At 37.5% G+C, this 25858-nt stretch overlaps 2 protein-coding genes across 3 annotated transcripts in view; one reads left to right on the top strand and one right to left on the bottom strand.

Moving 5' to 3' along the window:
- Nucleotides 1-2408, top strand: part of hopx (HOP homeobox) — a 3730-nt gene extending 1322 nt beyond the window's left edge. Inside the window, exon 3 of one of the 2 annotated variants that reach the window (XM_041272073.1) lies at nucleotides 2080-2408. In XM_041272073.1, coding sequence (XP_041128007.1) covers nucleotides 2080-2157 — 78 coding nt within the window. In that variant the 3' untranslated portion in view covers nucleotides 2158-2408. The remainder of the gene's footprint in view (nucleotides 1-2079) is intronic. The other variant, XM_041272063.1, reaches the window with a different exon arrangement.
- Nucleotides 2409-5738: 3330 nt separating this feature from the next.
- On the bottom strand, nucleotides 5739-24771 carry LOC121327822 (testicular haploid expressed gene protein-like). The gene is made up of 8 exons (XM_041272049.1): nucleotides 24686-24771; nucleotides 19419-19478; nucleotides 18855-18989; nucleotides 17298-17435; nucleotides 14150-14291; nucleotides 11710-11844; nucleotides 11336-11511; nucleotides 5739-6263 (listed from the first exon to the last, which is right to left on the bottom strand). The coding sequence occupies exons 3-8, from the start codon at nucleotides 18941-18943 to the stop codon at nucleotides 6149-6151; spliced, it is 795 nt and encodes a 264-aa protein (XP_041127983.1). The 5' UTR covers nucleotides 18944-18989; nucleotides 19419-19478; nucleotides 24686-24771; the 3' UTR covers nucleotides 5739-6148.
- Between the last annotated feature and the right edge of the window lie 1087 nt (nucleotides 24772-25858).

Genomic DNA, 25858 nt, shown 5'->3' with positions numbered 1-25858 from the left:
TGATAACACTAGGTTTTGCCATTCACAACTACTGTATGAGTTTAAAAACAAGGGCTTAAATATTTAATGTTTAAAGCTAGAGAGTTCAAAATAAAATGAATTCCATTCTCATATGCATAAAAAATACCACAAAATCAAAATTTGTTTTGCTCGCTCAGCAATGAAAGAAATAATTAGAGCAGAGACAATAGAATAGGAATTGTATGCTTTTCTCCATACTGGGCTTTACAGATGAGACATTGCTTGATTCTAATTCCAAGGCTCTAACCCAGGGTTAAACAGAACATATTAGTTGTTCTACTGCTAACTTTGTATCAACACCAAATGATAAAACTGCTAGTCCTAAGCCCCACCCAAAACCTCCCGCCACCCACAACTAACCAATTAAACTAGTTTTACAGTCGTATTAATTTAATACAGCTACTCCTCCTGCACAAAATGACATATTGCTGCTTTTAAAAGGTACTAACATGTTGAAGGTAATATGATTAAAAGTGATTTTAAAAAGTGTGATGGTATTCACAAGTAACTGGACAATTGAAGCAATGAATGATTGCTTTGCAGGAATTATTTCCTTTGTGAATAAAAGTGCAGCCTGCCCCAATATCAAAACGTATTTTCATTTTTGCTTTTAAAATAAATATTATAATGAATACGTTTGTGGTGTTACGTCTCTTTAATGGTCAACTGGTTATCATTGTGGCAATTTTAGCCAGAATGGTTGGTCTTTCTAATACAGATATCAGCCAAAAAGCTGTAAACACCTGTTGTAATGAACCTCTACTTAAAGGTGTACTGTGCCTTTCAGGTTTTTAATTTAACTCATTCCCCTCTTGTGAGCATATCTCCATCTCTCGTGTTGCAAGCATAGAACAGAGTAGAGTTGGAGCAGCTGAAAGAGAAGGAAAGAGCAAGAGAGGGAGTCAGGCAGAAGTATGAGGGTAAGATGGAGAAAACTGTATTTGGAAGCAAGGAAAGAAACCAGGACATGGCTACATGTAAATGGTGTGCATGTGTCTGACTTGTTGCAACTCTGGAGCATCTGTCTGCTTCTTTAGGCATATATTCACCTTCACCTACAAGCACAGCTCTTACACATTGATATGTAGCACACAGTTTTGTGTTAATGTGCTGCCTCTCACAGGACTTAATTTGTTTTGCAAATGGTATCTCTGACACGCATTACAACATTTGGTATATAATAGCTGTAGTCAGCACTCATTTATCCAACCCCTCCTGTCACAGGTTCCAACAAATTGCATGCGAAACTAGAAAAAAAACAGATATGTAATACCGTAATACCAAGTTCAGTAGTAACTGACATAGGCTATTGTGGCAGAGCAAAGCTCTGCCCTTTAAATTGGCAGGGATGGGGTTAACTTCCCCTACCTGCCTGGGTTTATTATGTTCAGGTGGCTGGGGTTGATTAGTTGATTAGGTTGATTAACGATCAATCAGCGCCCAGCCACCTGATATAAAAGGAGGCCTCTGCTTCTCATTTGGAGAGAGGGAGCTGAGGAAGCAGGTTGGTTTTTTTGGTTGTGTAGAAAACTTGAATCCAGTGAAGGCATTGCCCAGCCTGGAAACTGTTATTTTTGTAAGTTTTGCGTTTTATCTTTTTGGTGTTTAAATTGCTTTGTTTTGGCCCTTGTGCCCTTTCATTTTGTGTTTATAATAAAATAGTTATTTTTTTGAACTGCAGTCTGTCTCTGGGCCTCTATCCACTCGCCAGCCTGCCACAGCTATGTATTCCAGCCTCTTTTTGGTTGTTTGTAACCCAGCTGCATGTCGTAGGCTGGATAAACGAGTCTTATGAACATGTAATATAGTGCTAGAGTAACAAAAAAATATAGATAGAGTCAGAAAACCTGTGTGAAGGTTATATATAGTATTTTATAAAATAATCAATCTTCTCCCCTTGAGACGCAGGACACACTCCATACACCAATGAAGTAACCGTGACCCAGACGTGATACACTGAAAGAGCATTATACTTTAGTGGCCACCTAACCAATCAAAGCCTTTCGTTTAGCCTGTTATTGAACGTCTGTTTTTTTCTTTTGTTTTTTTTTCTTTTAGAAGTGGTTCAAACTTCGCTATTCAAAATGGAGAACATCAGAAGGCCTACCTGCCATGTGTGGATCTGTCAAAGATTAGTTATAGCTTGGATACCAACTTCCTTTTAAGGAAATGTTAACCACCCTTAAACTATTGAATTATCATTGCAAAATGATGATAATTCATATATTTTTTACTTCTTCTTCTATTAATAAATCTAAGGTTATTTCCGAATGTGAATTTGATATTTAAAAAGCCAGATAATTTTTAACCTTATTATTATATCTTAGGAAATAGTGTATATAATGTTATTTACAAACTGCAGTTTGATCAAATAATAAAGTGCATAATACATGTATGTTTAAAAGTCTGTGTTCATTTTGTGGATTAATGCTGTGTCATGGTTCAATAAAACTCCCAGACAAAGCTCAGCTTTTGAAGCTCTATAAAAAATGTATAAGACTTCTTAAATTACACTGATTAAAACACATTTGATTGTAATGACCTACCTTAGCCTACAATGTCACAATGCTGCTGCTGAGGTATGTGAAAATGAGAACAGTTAGTTTGATGGTTACTGTATTAGACCTTAAGTAGTCTAGGCAGTGTTGATTGAAGACACTTGCTCCCAGAAAAAATATATAACACTCTACAACTACACAAATGCATTATATTTTGACAATGGAAACATAAGAGTAACACGACCTTCCTAAGCTTTTATAGACACAGTCAATACATTTAACATGACTGATAGGGATTTGAAAAACCTGTTGATAAAAGTAACTGTAGCTAACAAAATAATTCCATAAATCCTACCTGTTTTGCACTGCCATTAGCTACACAGGTCCATAAGGTATAGATTAGAAAGAAACGTGTGTTATTGCAAAATTGTTTTTTAAAAACATGACATCTGGTACTATACTAGGTTAAACGAAGTTCTCAGTTTTGCCAACTGCTTTACTTCCTTGGTTAGTTTGCCCCAGCACTGCATTCTCAGTTAAATCATTTTACTGGCTGAAAGCAAGTCTGTCAATAGGGGAAGCAGCTGTCTGGTTATTGATAGGAAAAAAAGCCAATGAAGGGGTGGGGATAATTTCACCCTCCAGGTGAAATGACACAGGTAGTGCAAGACAGTCTAAAAAGCATGGCTTGCAAACAAAGATTTAAATTAGTGCAGTACCCGATGTTTAAAAATGAAAATACATGTTCGCTAAAACTTTAAAACCTGCACATTTTAGTCTACAGTGAACGGTTATGCAATGGCAAAGCAAAGCATTTTGTTAACATTGTAACATTGTGTAAATGGGCTATTCCACAATCTACTGATTATTTTTCAATTTAAATGGCATCCCACATTTGCCTTGTGTAATTTAAAAACTATATCACTGTTGCAAGTCATTTTCAGTTACAATGGGCAAGACAGAAGATCTGACAGATACAAGACTGATAGTCGTCATTGGTCAATTTTTTTATGTTTAACAGAAGCAGTCTTAAAAGTGACGACTCTATAGTCTTTGCAATGTATTTCCACCCACAACTTCCCTGAAAGAATCAGAAGTGGTCATCATGGAGGAATAGTCACATGTTCTCCCATCACATAGAATAAGTGCCGCCCAGGTGTTTCTGTTGTTTTGTCCAGGCCCTGTATATACAGAGTGCAAATCATTTCAATGTTGTGTACATACAGATCTACTGTATGTAATCATTCATAGATTTGTTTGTAAATAATATAATAACAATATATAACATTCTAAAACAGCCTGCCCCGTAAATACTAAAATTAAATTAAAGTATTATTTTCTGGCCTTTTGAAATATTTGTACAGATAGAAATACACAAGACTAAATTGCAGTATTGATTTTCATAACCTTGTTTAAATGAAAGCATTGCAGTTATATATATAGAACAGCATATATGGTACTGTAGAATGCAAGCTGATATCCACTCCACAACAGGTCTGACCTTGTATTTTATTGTATTTTAGAATTAACTAATAAATTCTGATGACTTCTGCAAGTACACATTTTGGGGTCAAGTCAACAGATCTGCAATATATGCACAGATCTTTCTGCAAGTTATCTTTGTGTTATCATGCACAATGCACTGGTGTGGTCTAAATGAAAACAGTGTTATGTACTGTAGATTATGCTATTAAAAACACAGGTTTCAGTTTCAGTGCACAATAATACAGTATAGCGGGCCCATCAATGCCCAAATCTTGTGAAACATTCTTCAGATATTTACTGCACCACTTCAAACTGTGACATTGTTACTAAGGATCACTTCAACTTTGTACCATGGTTTTAAATGTTTAATACAAATGCTGTATTTGATAAAGGTTTTCCGCTCACTAAAGAGCTGCTTGCCTGACTGAAGGAAAATGCCTCTATTGGTCTTTATAGTATGTTTCCACAGCCATGCATGATATTAACTCATAGCTCACATAAAACAGGTTTTCTGTAGATAATTAGAGTGCTTTGTCCTTTTTTGAACAATACAAATATATGGTTCCCTAAACTTACCACAAAAGACTCTTTCTATAGATGGTGCTGTGCTGAGGAATGTGAAACTTTTTAAGAGCTGTACCATGATGTGTTGTTTTGTAAATTCCAGTTCCCTTTTGATTTTCTTATCTGCATTTTCAATTTCTTATCTGCATACCATGACTTATGTGCCCAGCAAGGTGATGCCCCCTACTTGTATTAAAGCTTGGCAAGCCCTGCTTTCAATAAACTCCTCCAATCATCTGACCCAAAACCTGTATTATAAATTCTGTACAGTAGTCACATAAGATTTACGTTTCCTTTGACCACCACCTCCACCAACATGCGGCTAAATCTGGAACCACCATTCCGTCCTCTATCTAGCCAAGTCAAGTTGTACCAGGAATCACAGCAATGAAGAAGATAGACAACCAACATGTATTCCTTTTTCCTTATTCTATCTGGCAGTAAAAAGTTTGATGGCTAAAATAATGCAGTCAATTTTGCCCCATATCTGAAACAGTGCAGTTTAAGTGAGGTCCCAATAATCAAACATAATCGACTGTTGAGGCCATCTGAAAAAATAATATTATTTGTTATGCAATGTTCCATTCCCTTCCAATTCGAAGACGATCACCAACATACTTATGGTATATGCTTGCCTTAGGTAGGTATTCACTGAGCTCTTTATATCAGAGCTGCCAATAGGCCCCTTCCTGGGGTGACGTCCTCGGTCCTTGGGTTAAATAAATACATGTTATTGTATACTGTTGTTGTTGCATGACCACCTGTGTGTGTGAACCTGGCTACATGGTGGAAAGTATTGTTATAATAGTAATTGAGCTTGGCTAAAAAAAAACTCTCCTATCCACTGCAATATCTCAATCCCCTCTTTCTTAACAAGAGGATTATAACTTTACCCCACCCTTCATCTCATCCCTTTATTGTCACCCTGCCCTATTGATTCCAGCTGTTTGCTGCTAAACCAAGGATTCTTATTTTGCGTTCTTTGGTCACAGCCACAGTTATGTTTCTAGTTTTCTGACCCAAGATGTTGTCCTAAAATCATGAACGTTAAATGCAGTATAGATTTTAAATAACTCAATGAAAGCAAAGCCTCACTTTAAGATGTAGAACTGGGGTAATCTAGAGTCACAGATTCATTCAAGTTTTAAAACACCACAAACACAAATGCTATCCCAATTCCATCCTCAGTTTAATTATGAATGTATAAATCATGTGTTTATGATCAGAGCACTGCATTTACTCCATGAGAGGACTTACAGGTCTGTGTACAACTGTCAAAACCTCCTGACATACGATTTATTCAAGAACGACTTTAAATAGTAAACTTGGTTTCCACATGATTTATAAAGGCTTCACATATTTTGTAACTGTTGTTATATTAGGTTTTAGCCTCACAGTACATTTGAGCTGTCAATGCTCTTGTGACAAAACTCTACTGTATAACACGACAGAACTGAGGCAACCAAACATATAAATGTATAGATAAAAAACAAAGAAATCCACAGTTTTTTTTTTTTTTTTTTTAAGATTACCCAATCAGAATTTACTTCCTTCTGTTATTACACAGTACTACATCCAGGTCATCGTTGAATCGGTTCTGCAAGTTCTTTGATCCTCTGTGTGCACATTGATTTCTTGGCTACTTCTTTTACTTTAAAGGCCTCTGTGTCATATTGAAGCATGTCCATAGGTTGTCTAAGAAATAATACATTGAATATGTTACAATTACTTATATATATATATATATATATATATATATATATATATATATATATATATATATATATATATATATATATATATATATATATATATATTATGTATTTATGTATGTATGTATGTATGTATGTTACGGGCAAACCACGAAATGCGGGAAATTCGCGGATTGCCTGCTAACTTTGAGCAATTCACAGATTGCCCACTTACTTTGGGCAAAGCTCTCAATAAAAATTAAAATAACTTATTTCGGACTTTGACCGGGCAAACCGTGGTCTGCCCACTGCTTCTCAGGTATCACTCCCTCTGTTCTTTCATTCCTTTTCTGAGGGACAGGCAGACCTTAAAGGAGTTGTACTGAACTGTCCAATCAGAGAGATGGATGCAGTTACTGGGTGGAACATGAATGATTAGCTGATTCACTTTTGACAGTGTTTATGACAAGCGATCTAAGAGTTGGAGAGCATCAGTGGAGTGACTGAGAGTGTAAGTTAAGTATGTAATACATATCTAGATTTTAATAATTTGTATAAAATAAATGAGTCTTATAAATCACATTAAATATTTTATATAGTTATGTCATCAATGAAAAATACATTTTAAATATATGCTTATTTTCTGAAACCGGCCTTCCTCTGTAGTTTTTATGAATGACATGAGTGAGTGAGTAAATGATACTACTCAGGTAGACGGGTCAAACAAGATCTTTAATCTCAGTGATAGTTTTAGCTCTGTCTCTGTCCCCTGAAAACATAAAATGAAAGATGCCCACTGAAAACATAAAATGAAAGGTCTGTGTGATGACCGAGCAATTTGTGAATCGCCCAGTTTTGGGGTTTGCCTGTAACACACACAAACAACACACATACATATATATATTTGCTCAAAGATCCAACCTCCCAACATTTCGGTATGTTTAACACAGGCCAGCGCTGGAACCAGGGGTGCTGTGGGTGTGGCAGCTGAAGACTGAATACATACTTTCTTTACTTACAATTTCACTTTTATCTTTACCAATATATTTGCACACTTTACATGTGCTTTTACAGGTTTCAATGTGGACTAAAATGTCAGTCATATTTGCATTCGTTCTAAAAGCTACGATTGGTGCTTTCAGAAATATTTTTTTCATTTTTTCTGAATTATGATGTATACTTAAATGCTTCCAAAATATTTTTGAAATGTTGGGTAATAGTTTAGAATATGTCATTATTAATGGTACTCTCTTAACCCTCTCTTCGCTTTTCTTATAATCAAGTTCATTCCTGTTGAGTTTGTCAACTTTTCTCAATTCTCTCTCAATAATTTGTTCTTTATATCCTCTTTTCTTAATATTTATTTTCAATTCCTTTCTCTGTTTTTTTTGTAGTCATTTTCATAAGAACATATTTGTTTTATCCTTATACACAGTCATTTAGAAATTGCTCTTTTAGTATAGATAAGATATGCAGATGACATATGAAGGCATATTGAGTAAAGATATATTTTAACAGATCCTTAATCAAGTTTAACCAAGGTGCCTAAGAACTTAATTTCTGATTTTGTCCACGTTAAATCCACTGAAATGTTAGGGTGGATATAATTTGCTACTTTATGAAGCTACAAGAGTTTCTTCTCCATGTGTCCATATTCCAAATATCTAATCCACATATCTGACGTGTTCTAATAGTTTCTGGTCTAGTTTACTCAATAACATTTCCTCCCATTTGCCCATATAAATACTTGCAAACTGCCTATTGTGTGTCATCATTCTGTTTGTAACTTCTATTTCCAAATGTAAAATAACTATTTTCTAAAATGATCTTGATCATATTTAATATTTCTTCTGTAGGTATCATGTTCTTATCTACTCCAGTGCTTCTTTACATGCTTCTCAAGTGTCATGCCTGGGAACACTGGGCTACAGGGATTTTACATCCATGCAAAATAAAATGGTATTCTCTGGAAGTTTAAGAGAGAGAGAGAGAGAGAGAGAGAGAGAGAGAGAGAGAGAGAGAGAGAGAGAGAGAGAGAGAGAGAGAGGAGAAATGTTAAGTATATAAACGATAATATCAATTGCTACGAGTGCTGGAAGGACCAGCACCATACTTCCTTTGTATAGCATTCATCCACCCTGTTGTGTTAGTGTCTACTCATTTTCTTTCTCAGCTTCACACAAAAAATTACATTCCCCTGCAAGTGAGGGAGAGCTGCACCAGTCCCCTGCAAGTGAGGGAGAACCGCACCAGTCTCTTGCAAGTGAGGGAGAGCTGCACCAGTCCCCTGCAAGTGAGGGAGAACCGCACCAGTCTCTTGCAAGTGAGGGAGAGCTGTACCAGTCCCCTGCAAGTGAGGGAGAGCTGTACCAGTCCCCTGCAAGTGAGGGAGAACCGCACCAGTCACCAAGTCTCTTGCAAGTGAGGGAGAGCTGCACCAGTCCCCTGCAAGTGAGGGAGAGCTGTACCAGTCCCCTGCAAGTGAGGGAGAGCTGCACCAGTCCCCTGCAAGTGAGGGAGAGCCGCACCAGTCCCCTGCAAGTGAGGGAGAGCCGCACCAGTCCCCAGCAACAAGGGTAGACTACACATCGCTCCCACCTCCGTCGCCAGGTGACTACACGCAGCTCCCACCTCCATCGCCAGGAGGTTACACGCTGCTCCCACCTCCGACCCCAAGAAGCTACATGCTGTCTCTACTTCACCACCTCCACCAGCAGGAGCAGAGCAGCAGGAGCTGCCTCTGTCTCCACCAGCAGGAGCAGAGCAGCAGGAGCTGCCTCCGCCTCCACTGTCAGGTGCAGAGCAGCTGGAGCTACCTCTGCCTCCACCACCTCCACCGTCAGGAGCAGAGCAGCAGGAGCTGTCTCTGCCTCCGCCACCTCCACCAGCAGAGGGTGAATGCCTGCTGGGTCCCTTTCCACCAGAAGAGGGTGAATGCCTGCTGCTATCACTTCCCCCACCATCACGAGGAGAGGAGCTGGAACAGCCTCTACCTCCATCACCATAAGGGAGAGAGGAGCAGGAGCTGCCTCTCCCTTCACTAGAAGGACCAGGAAAAAATGCTGGCGGTCCTCAGCAGCCCTTGCATAGGCTGCTGAGAGAAGCACGGGGAAGAACCGCCCGGCCGCAGTGGCCGAGAAGAGGGCCAAAACCCGCACCCCGGCTTGTCCTGACTCAGTCATCACTCGGGGATGCCTGCACGACACCGCCCAAGGATGCCTTCACGTCATCGCTCGAGGATGCGTGCCTCGCTTCCACCAAGGATGCCCGCCTCGCTTCGCCCAAGGATGCCCGCCTCGCTTTGCCCAAGGATGCCTGCCTGGCATTGCCTGGGGTTGCCTGCTGCTCCGCATCGCCTGGGGTTGCCTGCTGCTCCGCATCACCTGGGGTTGCCTGCTGCTCTGCATTGCCTGGGGTTCCAGCAGCTGTGATTGCCCTGGCTGAAGGAGTCAGTCTTGGAGCTGTCAGCACATTTCTACTGCCAGTGATACAGCAGGAGGATAGATTCGCCCCACTGTCAGCACGTCTGCTGACAGCATGGCCAGTAGCAGCCTGGCTACTGGCAACATTGTCACCCATGAGCCCCTTAAAGTCCCTGATCTTGGCCTGGGACTTTGACAGAGACTTTTCAGATTTTAAGGGGGAGGTGGCCATTGAGGACACATCGCCACATCTGGAGTACCCAGCGCTGCAGCTGCCACTGTCAGATTGCCCTGTGCTGCTATCAGCATTGCTGCTGCCAGCGCCACAGCCACTATTGGAGTAGCAAGCACTGCAATCAGCACTGCCGCTTCCAGCGCCACTGCAATGCCAGAGTGCCCCACTGCCACCGTGGTCACTGCTGGAATGCCCTGCACCACTGTCAGCATTGCCGCTGCCAGTGTGGTCACTGCTGGAATGCCCTGCACCACTGTCAGCATTGCCGCTGCCAGTGTGGTCACTGCGGGAGTGCCTCGCACCCGTCAGCATTTCCGCTGCCAGCGTTGCCTCTACAGGGGTGCCCATTGTTGCTACAGCCGGAGCAAGGGATATTACGGCCAGAAGTAGAAATGTAGCTAGAGCCACAGGGGTATAAAATAGGTGTTCACGGGTGCTAGGGGAATGAGTGGAATTAATGTTGGTGATAGAAGTGGAGGTTTGTGTTGCATGTTTCGTATTCCATGCTGTGCTGTCCTGTCTTGTTTATTGTCATGAGTTTTTTAAAACCCTTTTGTTTTGGTCCTTGTGCCATTTATTTTGTAAATGTGTTTTGTGAAGTGTTTTGTCCATGTTGTTTTTGTTTATTTGTTTATTAAAACTGCGCATTGATGCATTAAATTGGCAGCTTTCTGTGTCTGAGTCTCTATCCCTGCCAATACCATCTGGGCTGTTGCACTACCATGCAACATGCTCATAAAAAAATATTATTGTTTATATATATATATATATATATATATATATATATATATATATATATATATATATATATATATATTTAAAGAGGTGATGATTATCTATCAGGATACTTAATAAGTAAAGGGTCTGAGTGATGAAACATGGGAAATAAAATCGTGATCCCCAGTTGTTCTGTAAATCATGTTAAGTGAAAGTTGTTTTCGGAATTTGTGTCGGTACTGTGTGCACATATATAAAATGGTTAACAGTGCAGTGCCATTTGTTCTATATTGCTAGTAACAATATAAAGTAAGAAAATTACCCTTGATTAACATTACTTTAAATGGCAATTTAGTTTTAGATTTAATATTAAAAGATACATATTTAACATGGGATTTTCTTCATTCATCTGGTCAAGCAAATATGATTTCTGCTTCAGTATATTCAACTCCATATCAATCATACTGTTGAAATTGGAACACTTTTGTGACATTATTTCAAAAGTTTAGTTTGAATGGAAATTAAAATCTCAGAAATGCTTGGAATTTTAATACGGTTTACTGTCTGAATGCTTTATTTGTTAACCTCTTTGTAAACTACATGTATTTATTATTATAATATTGGAAAATAGTTTATCTTATCCTACATACCACAGAAAATATTTTCTATATTGGGAACGCTCTCTTTTGTTATTGTACTCACCTCATTATTGGCTTAGCTAGTTCCAGTGTTCTTGGTGATGCTGATGAATTTCTAACACTACTAGTTATTGCCCACACGACGTCTCGTTCAGGCAAATAGTTACTAGGAATTTCTTTATGTTTAGCTAGTTGCAGAATCCGAGACGTAGCCAGTGCTTTGCGTGCTGGTTTTGAGACCTGTATCAATAGAGGACATTTCTATTTTATTATTCAGAACTGGAACATGTACCAAAGACTAAAGTTTATTTGATGAAAGACTCTTTATGATAAATTCATTTTTGTAATCCTTCTATCATTATCAGTATCATCACAGCCCTTGCATTTGCCCCTGTTCTATAAATAATTAAAATCAAACACTTAATAATGTCCTCTTACTGGACGTATGAGCTGCTCTGGTTGACCCCTATCAAAGTACAGGTGACTGTCTTCTTTAATCTTTGGAAGTGACAGGTGTTCCAGTCTTGGAGTACTGGTTGCCATTCTTGTACCAAGGGAGATATATGTTTCCACCTTGAAAGTATGAGAATAAGACAAGCAACTGATGAACATTGCTATTATAGAGAGATAATATCCCACAGTAGACTCTGCTTATTTACACACCGAATGGGACACACCAGTATATTTAAGTGTTCACATACTGTATGTAGTTTATGTGCCATTGTGTTTAAATAGTCAAAGGACATTAAGCTATGGTCAATGACCTTGAAAGGAATCAGTATGAATCGATGCTATTTGAAAGTAAATGTATTGATTTATACATTACAAAGTTTTCATTCATTTTTACACAGCCTGGCACTGTAACAATAGGATATATGGGCTTGATTTACAAAGCCCATACCAGGGGCCAGGTTAACTTCTGTACTGACCCAGTCATGTAGTGCACCTGCAAAAGTGGGGGAGGCCATATGCAAATTAACCGTTTAGCCTGAAAATAAGGGAGTACCCAAATTGATATTTAAATTACTTAGTGGTCGCCCCCAGTTGCTCATCTATACCTATTAAGAAAAGAAAAAAATACCTACGCTTTTTTTTATATTTAAAAGTTATTTCACACCCAACACACACTATCTTCAGCAACTGAAATAAATATTCCTAACAACTCTAACATGTTAAATTCCAATTGTTCTTTGTCACAACAATCATACTATTCAATTTAATTTCTGATCACTTATAAGATAGACATTTGTATATTAACATGCTAAAATCATATATTGTACAGTACTGATAGGGTAGTTTTCAGAGTCTATATACAGTAAAGGACATTGGTGCCATTGAAAGGTAGCAGCAGGTTATGTTAACACATATTTAATGTAATGTCAGTGTTGTTCTGATGTGCTGCTCACAAGAATTCAAACAGGTACCAGAACAGGATCAATCAATGCTTGATATGCATGGATTTGTGAGTGGCTATGTCTATTCAACAGGGATCGTTATTGAGACCTGTATCTTTAGTGCTCTCAGGTAGGTGCCTATCTACATTACAAGTTTATGAGGATTCTAGATTTTTTATTTATTTTTTTATTTTTAAACACTGCAGCCAAATTGTGCAAAAAACTACTTTGTTGTATTTTTACATCAGAAGAACATAGAATAGGAAAGCCAAAACTGCTCCAAAAATATCCTGAGTATCATACTTGATCCATAAGAAATACTTTGTGATAGAACTGTGCCTGATATATGTCTTTCATATTACAGTGGAGCGATTCTGATAGTCGCAATGCTTAGTAACCAAAAATTAAGCCACATATTAACTTATGCAGTTTAAAAAAAAAAAGTGTTCATTTAATTAGTAGTAGCGGTAGAATGTTGTTGTAATCACCCATTGTAATGCTATGCATGTTTAATTATTGGTATGGTCTTATGACGTGGGCTGTATGAAATATTATCATACCATTCCTTCATTAACATACAATGACAACCACTGGCGCGGCACTTAGCAATTTGTTGTAAACGCTTATTTTTTTAAAAAACGTGAGGACTAAGGGATTTTTTAAAAGGAATAATGGCGTGTTAACTCTACTTTCATTGTCAATGTAGCAAATGTGAGACACTTGTACCATTTGCAAGGTGTAGAACTGTGGCCTGATCTTTAACCATATATTCTCAAAATCTGTCTGTAAACGAATAACATGTTAATAATAATAATAATAATAATAATAATAATAATAATAATAATAATAATAATAATAATAATAATAATATTATGATGTGATGAGGTGGTCCATCTAATATAACTTTATGGATTCATGTTTTGGTTTAATTATTGAAAAAAGCTACTGTAATTATCCCAACGTATGCTTAGGCTTATGTTACAAAACAGGCTCACAAAGTTTGACTCCCACACTGAATGAATTTTATTCTTTCAGAAATTGACATTTTTGGAGCAGTAGGGCTTTCCTATTCTGAGATTTTGTTTTGGAACTTCTAAAGCAGCCAGAGACCTCTGAACTAGGCTCAAGTAAAGTGGATACCTGAGGGCACAAAAAAATATAAAACCCTATTGCTATGCTGCCACCTCTGGTGAAAAAATATATGCTTGTCATTTTTAGCCCAATGTGTAAAAATGAATACAAACTTGGCAACATATGAATAGATTTACTTTCAAACTAGAATCAATTCATAGTGATTCATTTCAGGGTTATTCTTCATAGATAAATCCAGGTTTTCCTTTCTCTTAATAGGTATAATAATGTTGTTATATTATAATGTACCTGAAGTAAACAAGGAGACTAAGTACATAAAAAAAATTTAAAAAAATAAGCATTGAACATTACTATCTATGTTAATTAGACTTTTAATATATGAATTAATGTACCTCTTTGTTGTGCTTGAATTCTAAATTACATATTTTTGGATATGCAAGCTGCAAAACACGTGGAGAGGTTTCACAGAACTGGGATGCAGGACTAATATGCCATATGGTGGAGCCACGACCACATCCTAGATCAAATGCAGACCTGCATTCAAGAGAGGGAAGGTCACTTTTACAAATAGTGAACTTTCCATTACGCTATTCTGCATGAGTTACACAGGAAGGACAACATATATATATATATATCTATATATATATATATATATATATATATATATATATATATATATATATATATATATATATATATATATATATATATATATATATATACACAGTGCCTTGCAAAACTATTCAGACCCCTGACCAATTCTCTCATATTACCGAAATACAAATGGTGCATTGAAATTTCGTTCTGTTTGAGATTTTATTTTAAAACACTTAAACTCAAAATCAATTATTGTAAGGTGACATTGGTTTTATGCTGGGAAATATTTTTAAGAAAAATAAAAAACTGAAATATCTTGCTTGCATAAGTATTCAACCCCCAAACATTAATATTTGGTAGAGCCTCCTTTCGCTGCAATAACAGCTTTAAGTCTTTTGGGGTAAGTATGTACCAGCTTTGCACACAGTGTTGGAGTGATTTTGGCCCATTCTTTTTTGGCAGATTTGCTCCATGTTGTTCAGGTTGGTTGGACGACACTTGTGGACAGCAATTTCAAAATAGTGCCACAGATTCTCAATGGGATTGAGATCAGAACTTTGACTGGGCAACTGTAGGACATTCACCTTTTTGTTCTTGAGCCACTCCAATGTTGCTTTGGCCTTGTGCTTGGGATCATTGTCCTGCTGAAAGGTGAATTTCCTCCCAAGCGTCAGTTTTTTAGCAGACTGAAGCAGATTCTCTTGCAGTATTTTCCTGTATTTTGCACCATCCATTCTTCCTTCAATTGTAACAAGATGCCCAGACCCTGCTGATGAGAAGCATCCCCACAGCATGATGCTGTCTCCACCATACTTCACTGTAGGGATGGTGTGTCTTGAGGCATGGGCAGTGTTAGGTTTGCGCCACACATAGTGCTTTGAGTTTTTGTCAAAAAGCTCTATCTTGGTCTCATCTGACCACAAAACCTTTTCACACATCACAGCTGGGTCACTCTCATGCTTTCTGGAAAACTCCAGATGTGCTTTCAGATGGTACTTTTTGAGTAACGGCTTCTTTCTTGCCATCCTCCCATACAGGCCAGTGTTATGCAGAGCTCTTGATATGGTTGACTGGTGCACCATTACTCCACTTCCAGCCACTGAACTCTGTAGCTCCTTCAAAGTGACTGTTGGCCTCTTTGTGTTTTCTCTCACAAGTCTCCTTCTTGTTTGAGCACTGAGTATCTCTGTCGTGAATATAGGTTGTCAAAAAGCAGTTTGTTTTTTGGCTTGTTCAGCAACCATGCAGAAAAGCAAAATTGATTAAAGAAAAAACAACAACAAAAACTTGAGTATTTTCCAGTCTCTAGCAGCTTCCAGTTGTCCTGTGCGAGGCTTGGTTTTAACACCTTTTCTTGGTGATTGCTCTCCTGGGTGGAGGAATATTGTCTTTTGTGTGCAATGCTTTGAGGGAACTGGTGGCTCCTTATTGGTCAGGTTACACTTGTCTTCCAATGCAAAGGCCAAACATTGCAACACCTGGTCGTGGTGCCAAGTAAACCGTCCTTGGCTAAGACCCACATTACATCCTGTCAAAATGTGCCTTAATGTTGCAGATGATGAATACAAAGGACATGAGGGATCCTCACCCACCCAGAGGTTTAGGTTCTAAAAGATCATAAGGAGAACATCATACATTGATCTGATGAGGAAACTGATCCTGCTCTGTTCCATTGTCCTTGACAGCCGATCTTGCGTTGTTCCACACTCTCCCATCTCATCCATTCTCCCTGCGTGGCCTTGGAAATGGCCTTTACACACCTCATCCTCTCCTCCTGTTTTTGCCTTTGTTAACTACCAACTTCCTCCGTTGAGCTGGGATTGCCTTGTGCCATGTAGATGGAGCTGAACTAAGACCAAGATCCCCTTTTCCATGCTGAACTTGCCAATGATATCACCAATTCGAAGGGCAGCCTTTGCATCTTCCATGGATTTCTTTGCTGCCTACTTTCTTCCAGTTGTCAACACAGGTGCTGCATGTAGTGCTGAATTCTAAAGTTGAAAAACTAAATTGCAAATCTCCAAAGTAGGCTTTCACTAAATTTGTTACTGTCATCAGTACACTGAAAAAATCAAATGCTGCCCAAAGAAGTTCATGTGGCACTGAACCACATGCATTAGCCAAATCCAGGAATGTCACATGGAGCTCCTTCCTCTCCTTTTGTGCTGATTGAATTTAATTTAATTTAATTTATAGTCTTCCCTCGGGTCAATAGTTTTCTGCTATAGCCCCCTCCAGTCCATATTTACTATATACATGTAGATTATGTAAAAGTACCTATTAATATTATTACCTCTTGTAGGAACCAAGAATAGACATGCCACAAAATTCATTTAAACCATTACATGTGCACACATAACTAATTAAACAGTGTATATGGAAATACATGGTACAAGAAAATATATAGAGACATACCTAAAACAGGGCCAGTTGTTAATTGTAGTTATTTTTACCTGGACCGCACTAACAATCTGCTGTTTTGAGTTATCTTTACCTGGACCGCACTAACAATCTGCTGTTTTGAGTTATCTTTACCTGGACCGCACTAACAGTCTGCTGTTTTGAGTTATCTTTACCTGGACCACACTAACAGTCTGCTGTTTTGAGTTATCTTTACCTGGACCACACTAACAGTCTGCTGTTTTGAGTTATCTTTACCTGGACCACACTAACAGTCTGCTGTTTTGAGTTATTTTTCCTACTTCTTTACAGGTCTGCAGAGTTTATCACATGAACTTGGAAACAACAGAATTTCTTGCTAGTCTAAATAGTTAACACCTCAAAAACAACCTTGATGATTATTCTATGGGGAGACAGTTATTGCCTCAGATCAACCATCAGATCAGTTTTATTTCAGCTTTTTTTTTTAATAATTTGTGAATCACAAGGTTAAATATGCAGTAGTTTTGTTACCTGACACAAATGTCCAGTTTCTCTTTTTACCTGTTTTCTTGATAATCCTTAGAGAATCTCTTTGGTTTTGCCAGCTTCTTCAATCTCTCAGATGGTTCAAAATTTAAAGCAGACAGAGGAATTTTCCAAATGGACGACCCTTGACCACAGCTTTGCAAAAACTTTTCACTTTGAACAAAGAGAATATTAGATATATAAACGTTGGTTCCCTTTTAAGGTAATCTACTAATTTACACAACAAGAATGAATTGCAATTTCAAAAGTAACAAGCCTGATGTAAGACTATAAGAAACAAGATAAATAAAACTTGTTTGCAACCTACTGGTTTAATCAATTTGGTGGTTACTGACTCTTATACTCACCAGGTATGATAATAAAGAGAACAGTCTTCCATATTATTATGATTAGAACCCACTGTTAAGATATCATTATAGTATCAGTGTATTATTCCAAGGAAACCTTAGCTGTACCACTAGCACTTAGCTCTCCCCATCATTACATCAATGACAACACAATTGATTGCATAGGGTCCTGATAGAGTAACTCACTGGTACTGATGATATGGTATACCATGGATTTGCAAATAGTTACCAGACACTGTGGATAATTTCCTATTATTAAATGCTCATGGTATGTCATGCTTGTTCTCATCATTCCACCAATGGCTCAGCCTTGATTGTCCACTGCCATTGAAGACCACTTAATATGGGTAGTCAATCACCATCCATGCCTAATCCTCAATGGAACACAAACCTGTATCATGTGCCTATATTTGTAATGGCATGGTGATGACAGCAAGGTTGAACCTTTCTATCATTTCCCAAGGTCTTTTTAAATGTGTTCTGTTGGTGTAGAATATCTATGTGGAATAAACTGCAGTTGTGTATCTGCCGATTGAAGGTTTTTTTTGTTTTTTTTTCCGTAGCAATCTAATTCACAGATTTATATTTATTATTTAAATGTTATATATACAGTGCACACAAAAGACAAGTTTAAATCTGCTTGTAACATATGAACAGCTATAAGTGGTTGTATGTGGGCTTTCACTTATCCCTCACATTTAGTAATTTAAGTCTTGTTCTGTGCCGTATGCAAAAACATTTAAATCCCCTACTTACAATTCCAAATATTCCAAAAACCTAAACAGGTTTAAGCATTGAAACATGTGTGTAATATGTGTAACCATTCTGAACATTTATATTTGACATGCATACTTTATTTGACAATGGTTAAACTTTGATAATGTTTAACCATTGTCAAATTATTGACCTTCAGTTAATACCGGTAATTATAAAATGGCAAGAATAGAGGGAGCAAGCTTGGAAGGTTTAAAACCTCTCTGCCAGATTACCTTGACAACCATTTCATTTTGATAAGAATGGGGTAGGCTTGGAGTTGCCATTTTATAAGCATAATAACACACTCTAGGGTGTTCAAATATGATGTGTGCTTTGGGGGGGTGGGGGGGGGGGGCTTGCAATTACAACATTGCTTTCATAACAGACCAGCAATGAAACTACTGGAACACGTTTTAGCCAATTATAATACAAAAAAGGAAAACTCATACAAATCTAAAAATCCAATTACCTGTTCTGTGCTAATTCCCCATGGTGGTTTTTCTTGGGTTTGGCAAGGTATACAATTCTTTCTGTTGGGTTTGCAGTCTTAGCAGCCATAGTGACAGTCCATATTGATTCCTGGTTTCCCCACACCAGCTTCCTCCTGAATGTACAGCAAATGTTGTAAAAATACATTTAAATGTACCATCCTGATTTCAAATAATCACTGTTAAAGACACAGCATCCAACAGCAGTTTCTAATCATCATGACCTTGACATTCTGCAAAATCTTCACTGACGATGATTACTATTACTATTATTTTATTTTATTTTGCTGGACAGAGGCAGACATGATTTCCATTACATGAGAGTAGATGTTAAACTTCATGCTGATTTGAACTCGGCTCTCGCCAAGATAAGCACCAACTAAGACATAGCTTTATAGTAAATAAATTTGAGCCATCTGCATCTCCATCCATTTGTGTTGCTTTCCATCTGATGATGTAGATATCCTTCTGTCTGGTGTTGAAACAGGAAAAACAATCCAATACTTGCATTTCCATATACATTAACATCACTAAGAAGTTCTTACCAAGGCTTTGTTGCTTTCCATGCTTCCTTATATTCTATTGGTCTGGCCAGTTCTAGAATCCTATTAATAAACAATCATTAATCATTTTATCATAACTTGGTGCCAAAATTAAAAATTCAACATACAGCATCACAGCACCAAGGGTGCTGATGGGCACTAATATACATCTTCCTGTACAGATATTAAAGCCATATTAAAAACAAAATAGGACCTGGAACAAAGTATATTTTTACATTTGAACAAACAGTGCTTTGAATGCAGAGGCAAACATCATCAATATCAAAAGTAATTTTGCCATTTTGTCAAAAATATATCATACAAAGAACATGTAAACCACTCTGCCACCATTTTTTAAAAATATACATTTTGTAAGGTTCTATATTAAGAGTAGCTGGCATGAACCATTTTCAGTCTTTTCAAGTTCCATTGATGAGCAAAGATCAAACTGAATAACCATAAATGCTTGCAGTGTGGATAGGTTATCCAATTGATGATATTAGCTAGTTACAACTCTGCCATTTCATTTCCATCTATAAACTTAATTTTCTTTACTATATTATATAACAGTGTATGCGTTTTTATATATATATATATATATATATATATATATATATATATATATATATATATATATATATATATATATATACAGTGGCTTGCGAAAGTATTGACCCCCCTTGGCATTTCTCCTATTTTGATACCTTACAACCTGGAATTAAAATTGATTTTTTGGGGGTTTGTATCATTTGATTTACACAACATGCCTACCACTTTGAAGATGCAAAATATTTTTTATTGTGAAACAAACAAGAAATAAGACAAAAAAACAGAAAACTTGAGCGTGCATAAGTATTCACCCCCCCCAACCCCCCTTTGTAGAGCCACCTTTTGCAGCAATTACAGCTGCAAGTCTCTTGGGGTATGTATCTATAAGCTTGGCACATCTAGCCACTGGGATTTTTGCCCATTCTTCAAGGCAAAACTGCTCCAGCTCCTTCAAGTTGGATGGGTTCCGTTGGTGTACAGCAATCTTTAAGTCATACCACAGATTCTCAATTGGATTGAGGTCTGGGCTTTGACTAGGCCATTCCAAGACATTTAAATGTTTCCCCTTAAACCACTCGAGTGTTGCTTTAGCAGTATGCTTAGGGTCATTGTCCTGCTGGAAGGTGAACCTCCGTCCCAGTCTAAAATCTCTGGAAGACTGAAACAGGTTTCCCTCAAGAATTTCTCTGTATTTAGCGCCATCCATCATTCCTTCAATTCTGACCAGTTTCCCAGTCCCTGCTGATGAAAAACATCCCCACAGCATGATGCTGCCACCACCATGCTTCACTGTGGGGATGGTGTTCTCGGGGTGATGAGAGGTGTTGGGTTTGTGCCAGACATAGCGTTTTCCTTGATGGCCAAAAAGCTCAATTTTAGTCTCATCTGACCAGAGTACCTTCTTCCATATGTTTGGGGAGTCTCCCACATGCGTTTTGGGAACACCAAACGTGTTTGCTTATTTTTTTCTTTAAGCAATGGCTTTTTTCTGGCCACTCTTCGTAAAGCCCAGCTCTGTGGAGTGTACAGCTTAAAGTGGTCCTATGGACAGATACTCCAATCTCCGCTGTGGAGCTTTGCAGCTCCTTTAGGGTTATCTTTGGTCTCTTGGTTGCCTCTCTGATTAATGCCCTCCTTGCCTGGTCCGTGAGTTTTGGTGGGCGGCCCTCTCTTGCCAGGTTTGTTGTGGTGCCATATTCTTTCCATTTTTTAATAATGGCTTTAATGGTGCTCCATGGGATGTTCAAAGTTTTGGATATTTTTTTATAACCCAACCCTGATCTGTACTTCTCCACAACTTTGTCCCTGACCTGTTTGGAGAGCTCCTTGGTCTTCATGGTGCAGCTTGTTTGGTGGTGCCCCTTGCTTAGTGGTGTTGCAGACTCTGGGGCCTTTCAGAACAGGTGTATATATACTGAGATCATGTGACACTTAGATTGCACACAGGTGGACTTTATTTAACTAATTATGTGACTTCTGAAGGTAAATGGTTGCACCAGATCTTATTTAGAGGCTTAATAGCAAAGGGGGTGAATACATATGCACGCACCACTTTTCCGTTATTTATTTTTTAGAATTTTTTTAAACAAGTTATTTTTTTCATTTCACTTCACAAATTTGGACTATTTTGTGTATGTCCATTACATGAAATCCAAATAAAAATCAATTTTAATCCCAGGTTGTAAGGCAACAAAATAGGAAAAATGCCAAGGGGGTCAATACTTTCGCAAGCCACTGTATATATAGGGATGTCTCATTTGTTAGTGTTATTACTGATGCTATTATTATTATTATTATTATTATTATTGTAAAGTTCTTATTATTACCTATAAGGCCTTACATGGTCTTGGACCTTCTTATCTTCAAGATCTGCTGATGTGTGTGTGTGTGTGTGTGTGTGTGTGTGTGTGTGTGTGTGTGTGTGTGTATATATATATATATATATATATCTATATATATATATATATATATATATATATAAACACATACACAGGCACCTCCAAAATTATTGGCACCCTTGATAAAGATGAACAAAAAAGGCTGTATAAAATAAATAACACAGGTAATGAGCAATATTGTAATTTTCCAACATGTGGAACATATTGTACTTTATTAATGATTCAAGGGAATCAACCAAAATTACACATTTCTCAAATTTTAAATTTATTTCCAAGTTGGCACACTTGTTTTTAGTACTTTGTGCACCCTCCCCTTTCAATGATAACAGCACTGAGCCTTTTTCTATAATTTTTATGAGATTGGAGAACACATTGGAAGGATTCTTAGATCATTCCTCCATACAGAATCTTTCCAGATCCTTGATGTCCTTCAGTCTGCGCTTATGGACTGCCCTCTTCAATTCAAACCACAGGTTTTCAATGGGATTCAAGTCTGGAGACTGAGATGGTCATTGCAAAATGTTGATTTTGTAGTCAACCATTTCCTTGTTGATTTTTGATGTGTGCTTTGATCATTAGTTTGCTGGAAGATCTACTTGTGGCCAAGTTTCAGCCTCCTGGTAGAGGTAACCAGGTTTTTGGCTAAAATGTCCTGGTACTTGGTATTGTTCATGACGCCGTTGACCTTAACAAGGGGCCCATAACGTCAAAGATCCACCACCATATTTTACAGTAGGTATGATGTTCTTTTCTGCATATGCATCCTTCTTTTGACGCCAAACCCACTGCTGGTGTGTGTGGCCAAAGAGCTCTATTTTCGTCTCATCTGACCATATCACCCGGTTCCAATCCAAGTGCCAATGCTGTTTAGCAAACTCCAGCCGGTTACATTTGCTGGTTGCTCTCAATAAAGGCTTTTTCTGGCAACCCTTCCAAACAGGCTATTGGCATGGAGGTGGCGTCTAACTGTGGATTTAGAGACTTGGTGACCCCAAGATGCAACAAGTTCTGTAATTCTCCAACTGTGGCCCTTGGATTCTTCTTTGCCTCCCTATCCATCTTCCTCACTGTGCGTGGGGGCAAGATGCACTTGCGTCCTCTACCAGGCATATTTACCACTGTTCCATTGGTTTTGAGCTTCTTAATTATTGCCCTAATAGTGGTAAGTGGTATATTTAGGTTTTTAACTATTTCTTTGGTACCCATTGCCTGATTTATGAAAGTCAACAACCATTTGTCTCTTTTCATTTGTGAGTTCTTTACCTTTCCCCATGGTGATGGATGACAAGTGGATTTTACATGCATGTTACCTCATTTTTATACCCCAGTGAAATAGGAAGTCATAGATGGCCACAATACAGTTCCTTAAGACTTAGATGTACTTAAAAAAGTCGAATGTTAATGCTGATTTAATTTTGTTTGATTTTACTTATAAGAATCTTTAGGGGTGCCAATAATTTTGACACCTATCTTTTTGAGAAAAAAAAAAAAAAGTTTTCTCTGAGCAATTGCATTAGTATGAAAGAATATAGTTTTCCCATATTTATCAGCATAAAATATAGTTCATTACCTGTGTTGTTTATTTTATACAGCCTTTTTTGCTCGTCTTTTTGAAGGGTGCCAATAATTTTGGAGGTGCCTGTATGTGTGTGTGTTAGTATATAATACATATAGTTGGACATATATATATATATATATATGATGTGTGTGTTTTGTGTAATTTATTTATTTACACAATTCATGTTTTTTAAATGTTTTACTCCAAACTATATTATTTGTAAAATGTATCCCAAGTAGACATATAAATACACATCAGCCAATAGGATTATGTTGTGATTTGGGTATATACACCGACCGTATGGATCTTCACACATCAATGCATGCTTAACAAAAAGACAACATGAATTACTGTACCTAGAACTTGGACATGGTCTGTTGTAATCAACTGCCAAAATAATACAAAAAAAAAAGATATGATTTGCTTTTTTACACATACATGGAATGAAACAGACAAACACTTGAAAATCCATATTAATCCTACATGCTCAGGTTCTTTGTAGTGTTACGTCATAAATATTAGATTCATGATGTATGTTTCCTATATTTGCAATAGACTTAATTTAGTGTGCTGTCAAATACAGTAGACAATGTAAATAACTTTTTTTGGGGGGGGCTATCTCCCTATTGTGAAGTCCACAAATAATGCATCTAGTGCAGGAGTGAATCCTGAATTTAAAAAGTTATCAGAGTTTAAGTGGCATCCATAGTGATGTACTGACGAGCGTCTCCTTTATATATTCCATTACAGAGAAAATTCATCCCAAGGGTTCTTTCTCTGATTTACTTAAAAGATTTGATGTTGAACAGTATTTCAATGTAACGTGTCAGTTCAGCTCAGACTACAGTCACGTATACTTAACATTCACATGTTGTAAGTTTAAGTACAGAAATAATTTACATGAAAGTGGGGGTATTAAAATAAATAAATAAATAAATAAAAAATGTTACAAAACTAGTAACAAACTATAGTCAAAGTCATGGTGATTAACAGTTTTGTAACAACGAAATGGTGCAAATTGCACTAAGGTTAAACATTCTTTACTGAACCTCTTGGCTATAATATTTATATTTATATCTCCAACACAGTTCCTAAACACCTGTAAGAAATATTTTTAAAAATTAGTGAAATACAGAATTATTTAACTATATGAAATGTACAATAAAAGGCAAACAATAAAATGAAAATGAACAAGCCCTGATACATGTACATATTTTTTCCAGTTACTTTCATTCAGGCAAGATAATTTTTTTACACACGCTTACCTGTTGTCATTTTATGCCCGAAGAAAGATGTCTTTCAAATACAGTAACAACTGCAGAGGTAAAGTATACTTTGGTCATAATGTTGCTGCCGTTGCTAGGGGCTGTGATCATTCTAAAACTACCTAGCAACTGAGCACATGGGTTGTTTCCCTGGTAACTGGGGTGAAACCTGAGAGTTAATGCAAAGTAAGCTCCCTGGAGCATGAAGTCTGAGCTGTCTTAATATACACTCTACCATCCAAGAAGTCCACTTTTTTTCTGTTAATCTGCCATCTTGTAGGGGTCCCTTAATGCCTAGGCAGGACACTACACTCTCCTTGTAACCTATTATTACATATGTAAATACATATTTTGACCAACATGGATGTTTTGGCTACTGTAGTGCTAAAGCATTTATCTGAATTCAGACACCAATTATTAAATTATTAACAGCTTGCAACAAAAGTGCAGGGCTTCAATTGTAGCTTCTCCTTTGCTACGTGCATTTCTAAATTTATTGTATAACAGATTATTTTGCACTGCATCTGAATTTGGCTGTCTACCGCATGCCCCTATTATTATGCCCTTTGATTTTTTTTTCTTTATTCTGACCCATATTGATTCTGCATTGTTTTTTTTTTTCTTTACAGCAGGTAGTCAGGAGCTAATGAGACAATTGGCGATCATTTATCTCCTGACTACCTGCATTCCACACGTGAAGGCAGGGAGAGGGAGTTAACCCACTCCCTGCTGAATCAACACAATATAAAATAGCAGACGGTTTAAACAACATTTAACATACATATTAATATAATAATAATAATAATAATAATAATAATAATAATAATAATAATAATAATAATAATAATAATAATGGAAAACATACAAAAATAAATACCCAGGGGTGGGCACTTTGCTACACTATCTTACCTGAGTTGTCGCCATTCTTTGGTGTCGTCTCCCTTCTGTTTTTTTGTTGATTTCTCCCACCTTCCTTTCTAGTTTAAATGCTTCTGAACCTCCTCAGGGATCCTTTCTCCAAATAGACTGGTTCCCTTTTTACTTAAGTGCAGTCCATCCCACCTATATAGATAGTCCTTGTTGCAGAATGTGGTCCAATGTTCAAGGAAGGTGAAGCCTTCCTGTGTGCACCACAATTTCAGCCATGCATTTAGATTATTTATTTCCAGCTGT

The sequence above is a fragment of the Polyodon spathula genome, chromosome 2, assembly GCF_017654505.1.
Source record: "Polyodon spathula isolate WHYD16114869_AA chromosome 2, ASM1765450v1, whole genome shotgun sequence".
NCBI lineage: Eukaryota > Metazoa > Chordata > Actinopteri > Acipenseriformes > Polyodontidae > Polyodon > Polyodon spathula.
Note: the sequence above shows the minus strand (reverse complement) of the source record. Positions and strands in the feature narration are given on the sequence as shown.

Excerpts from the sequence above, each read along its gene's own strand:
- LOC121327822 (XM_041272049.1), bottom strand. The coding sequence starts at position 18,943 with ATGGCTGCTAAGACTGCAAACCCAACAGAAAGAATTGTATACCTTGCC. Across the intron at positions 17,436-18,854 it reads GGGGAATTAGCACAGAACAG|TGAAAAGTTTTTGCAAAGCT; the intron begins GTAATTGGATTT and ends CTTTGTTCAAAG. Across the intron at positions 14,292-17,297 it reads AAGGATTATCAAGAAAACAG|GTCTGCATTTGATCTAGGAT; the intron begins GTAAAAAGAGAA and ends TCTTGAATGCAG.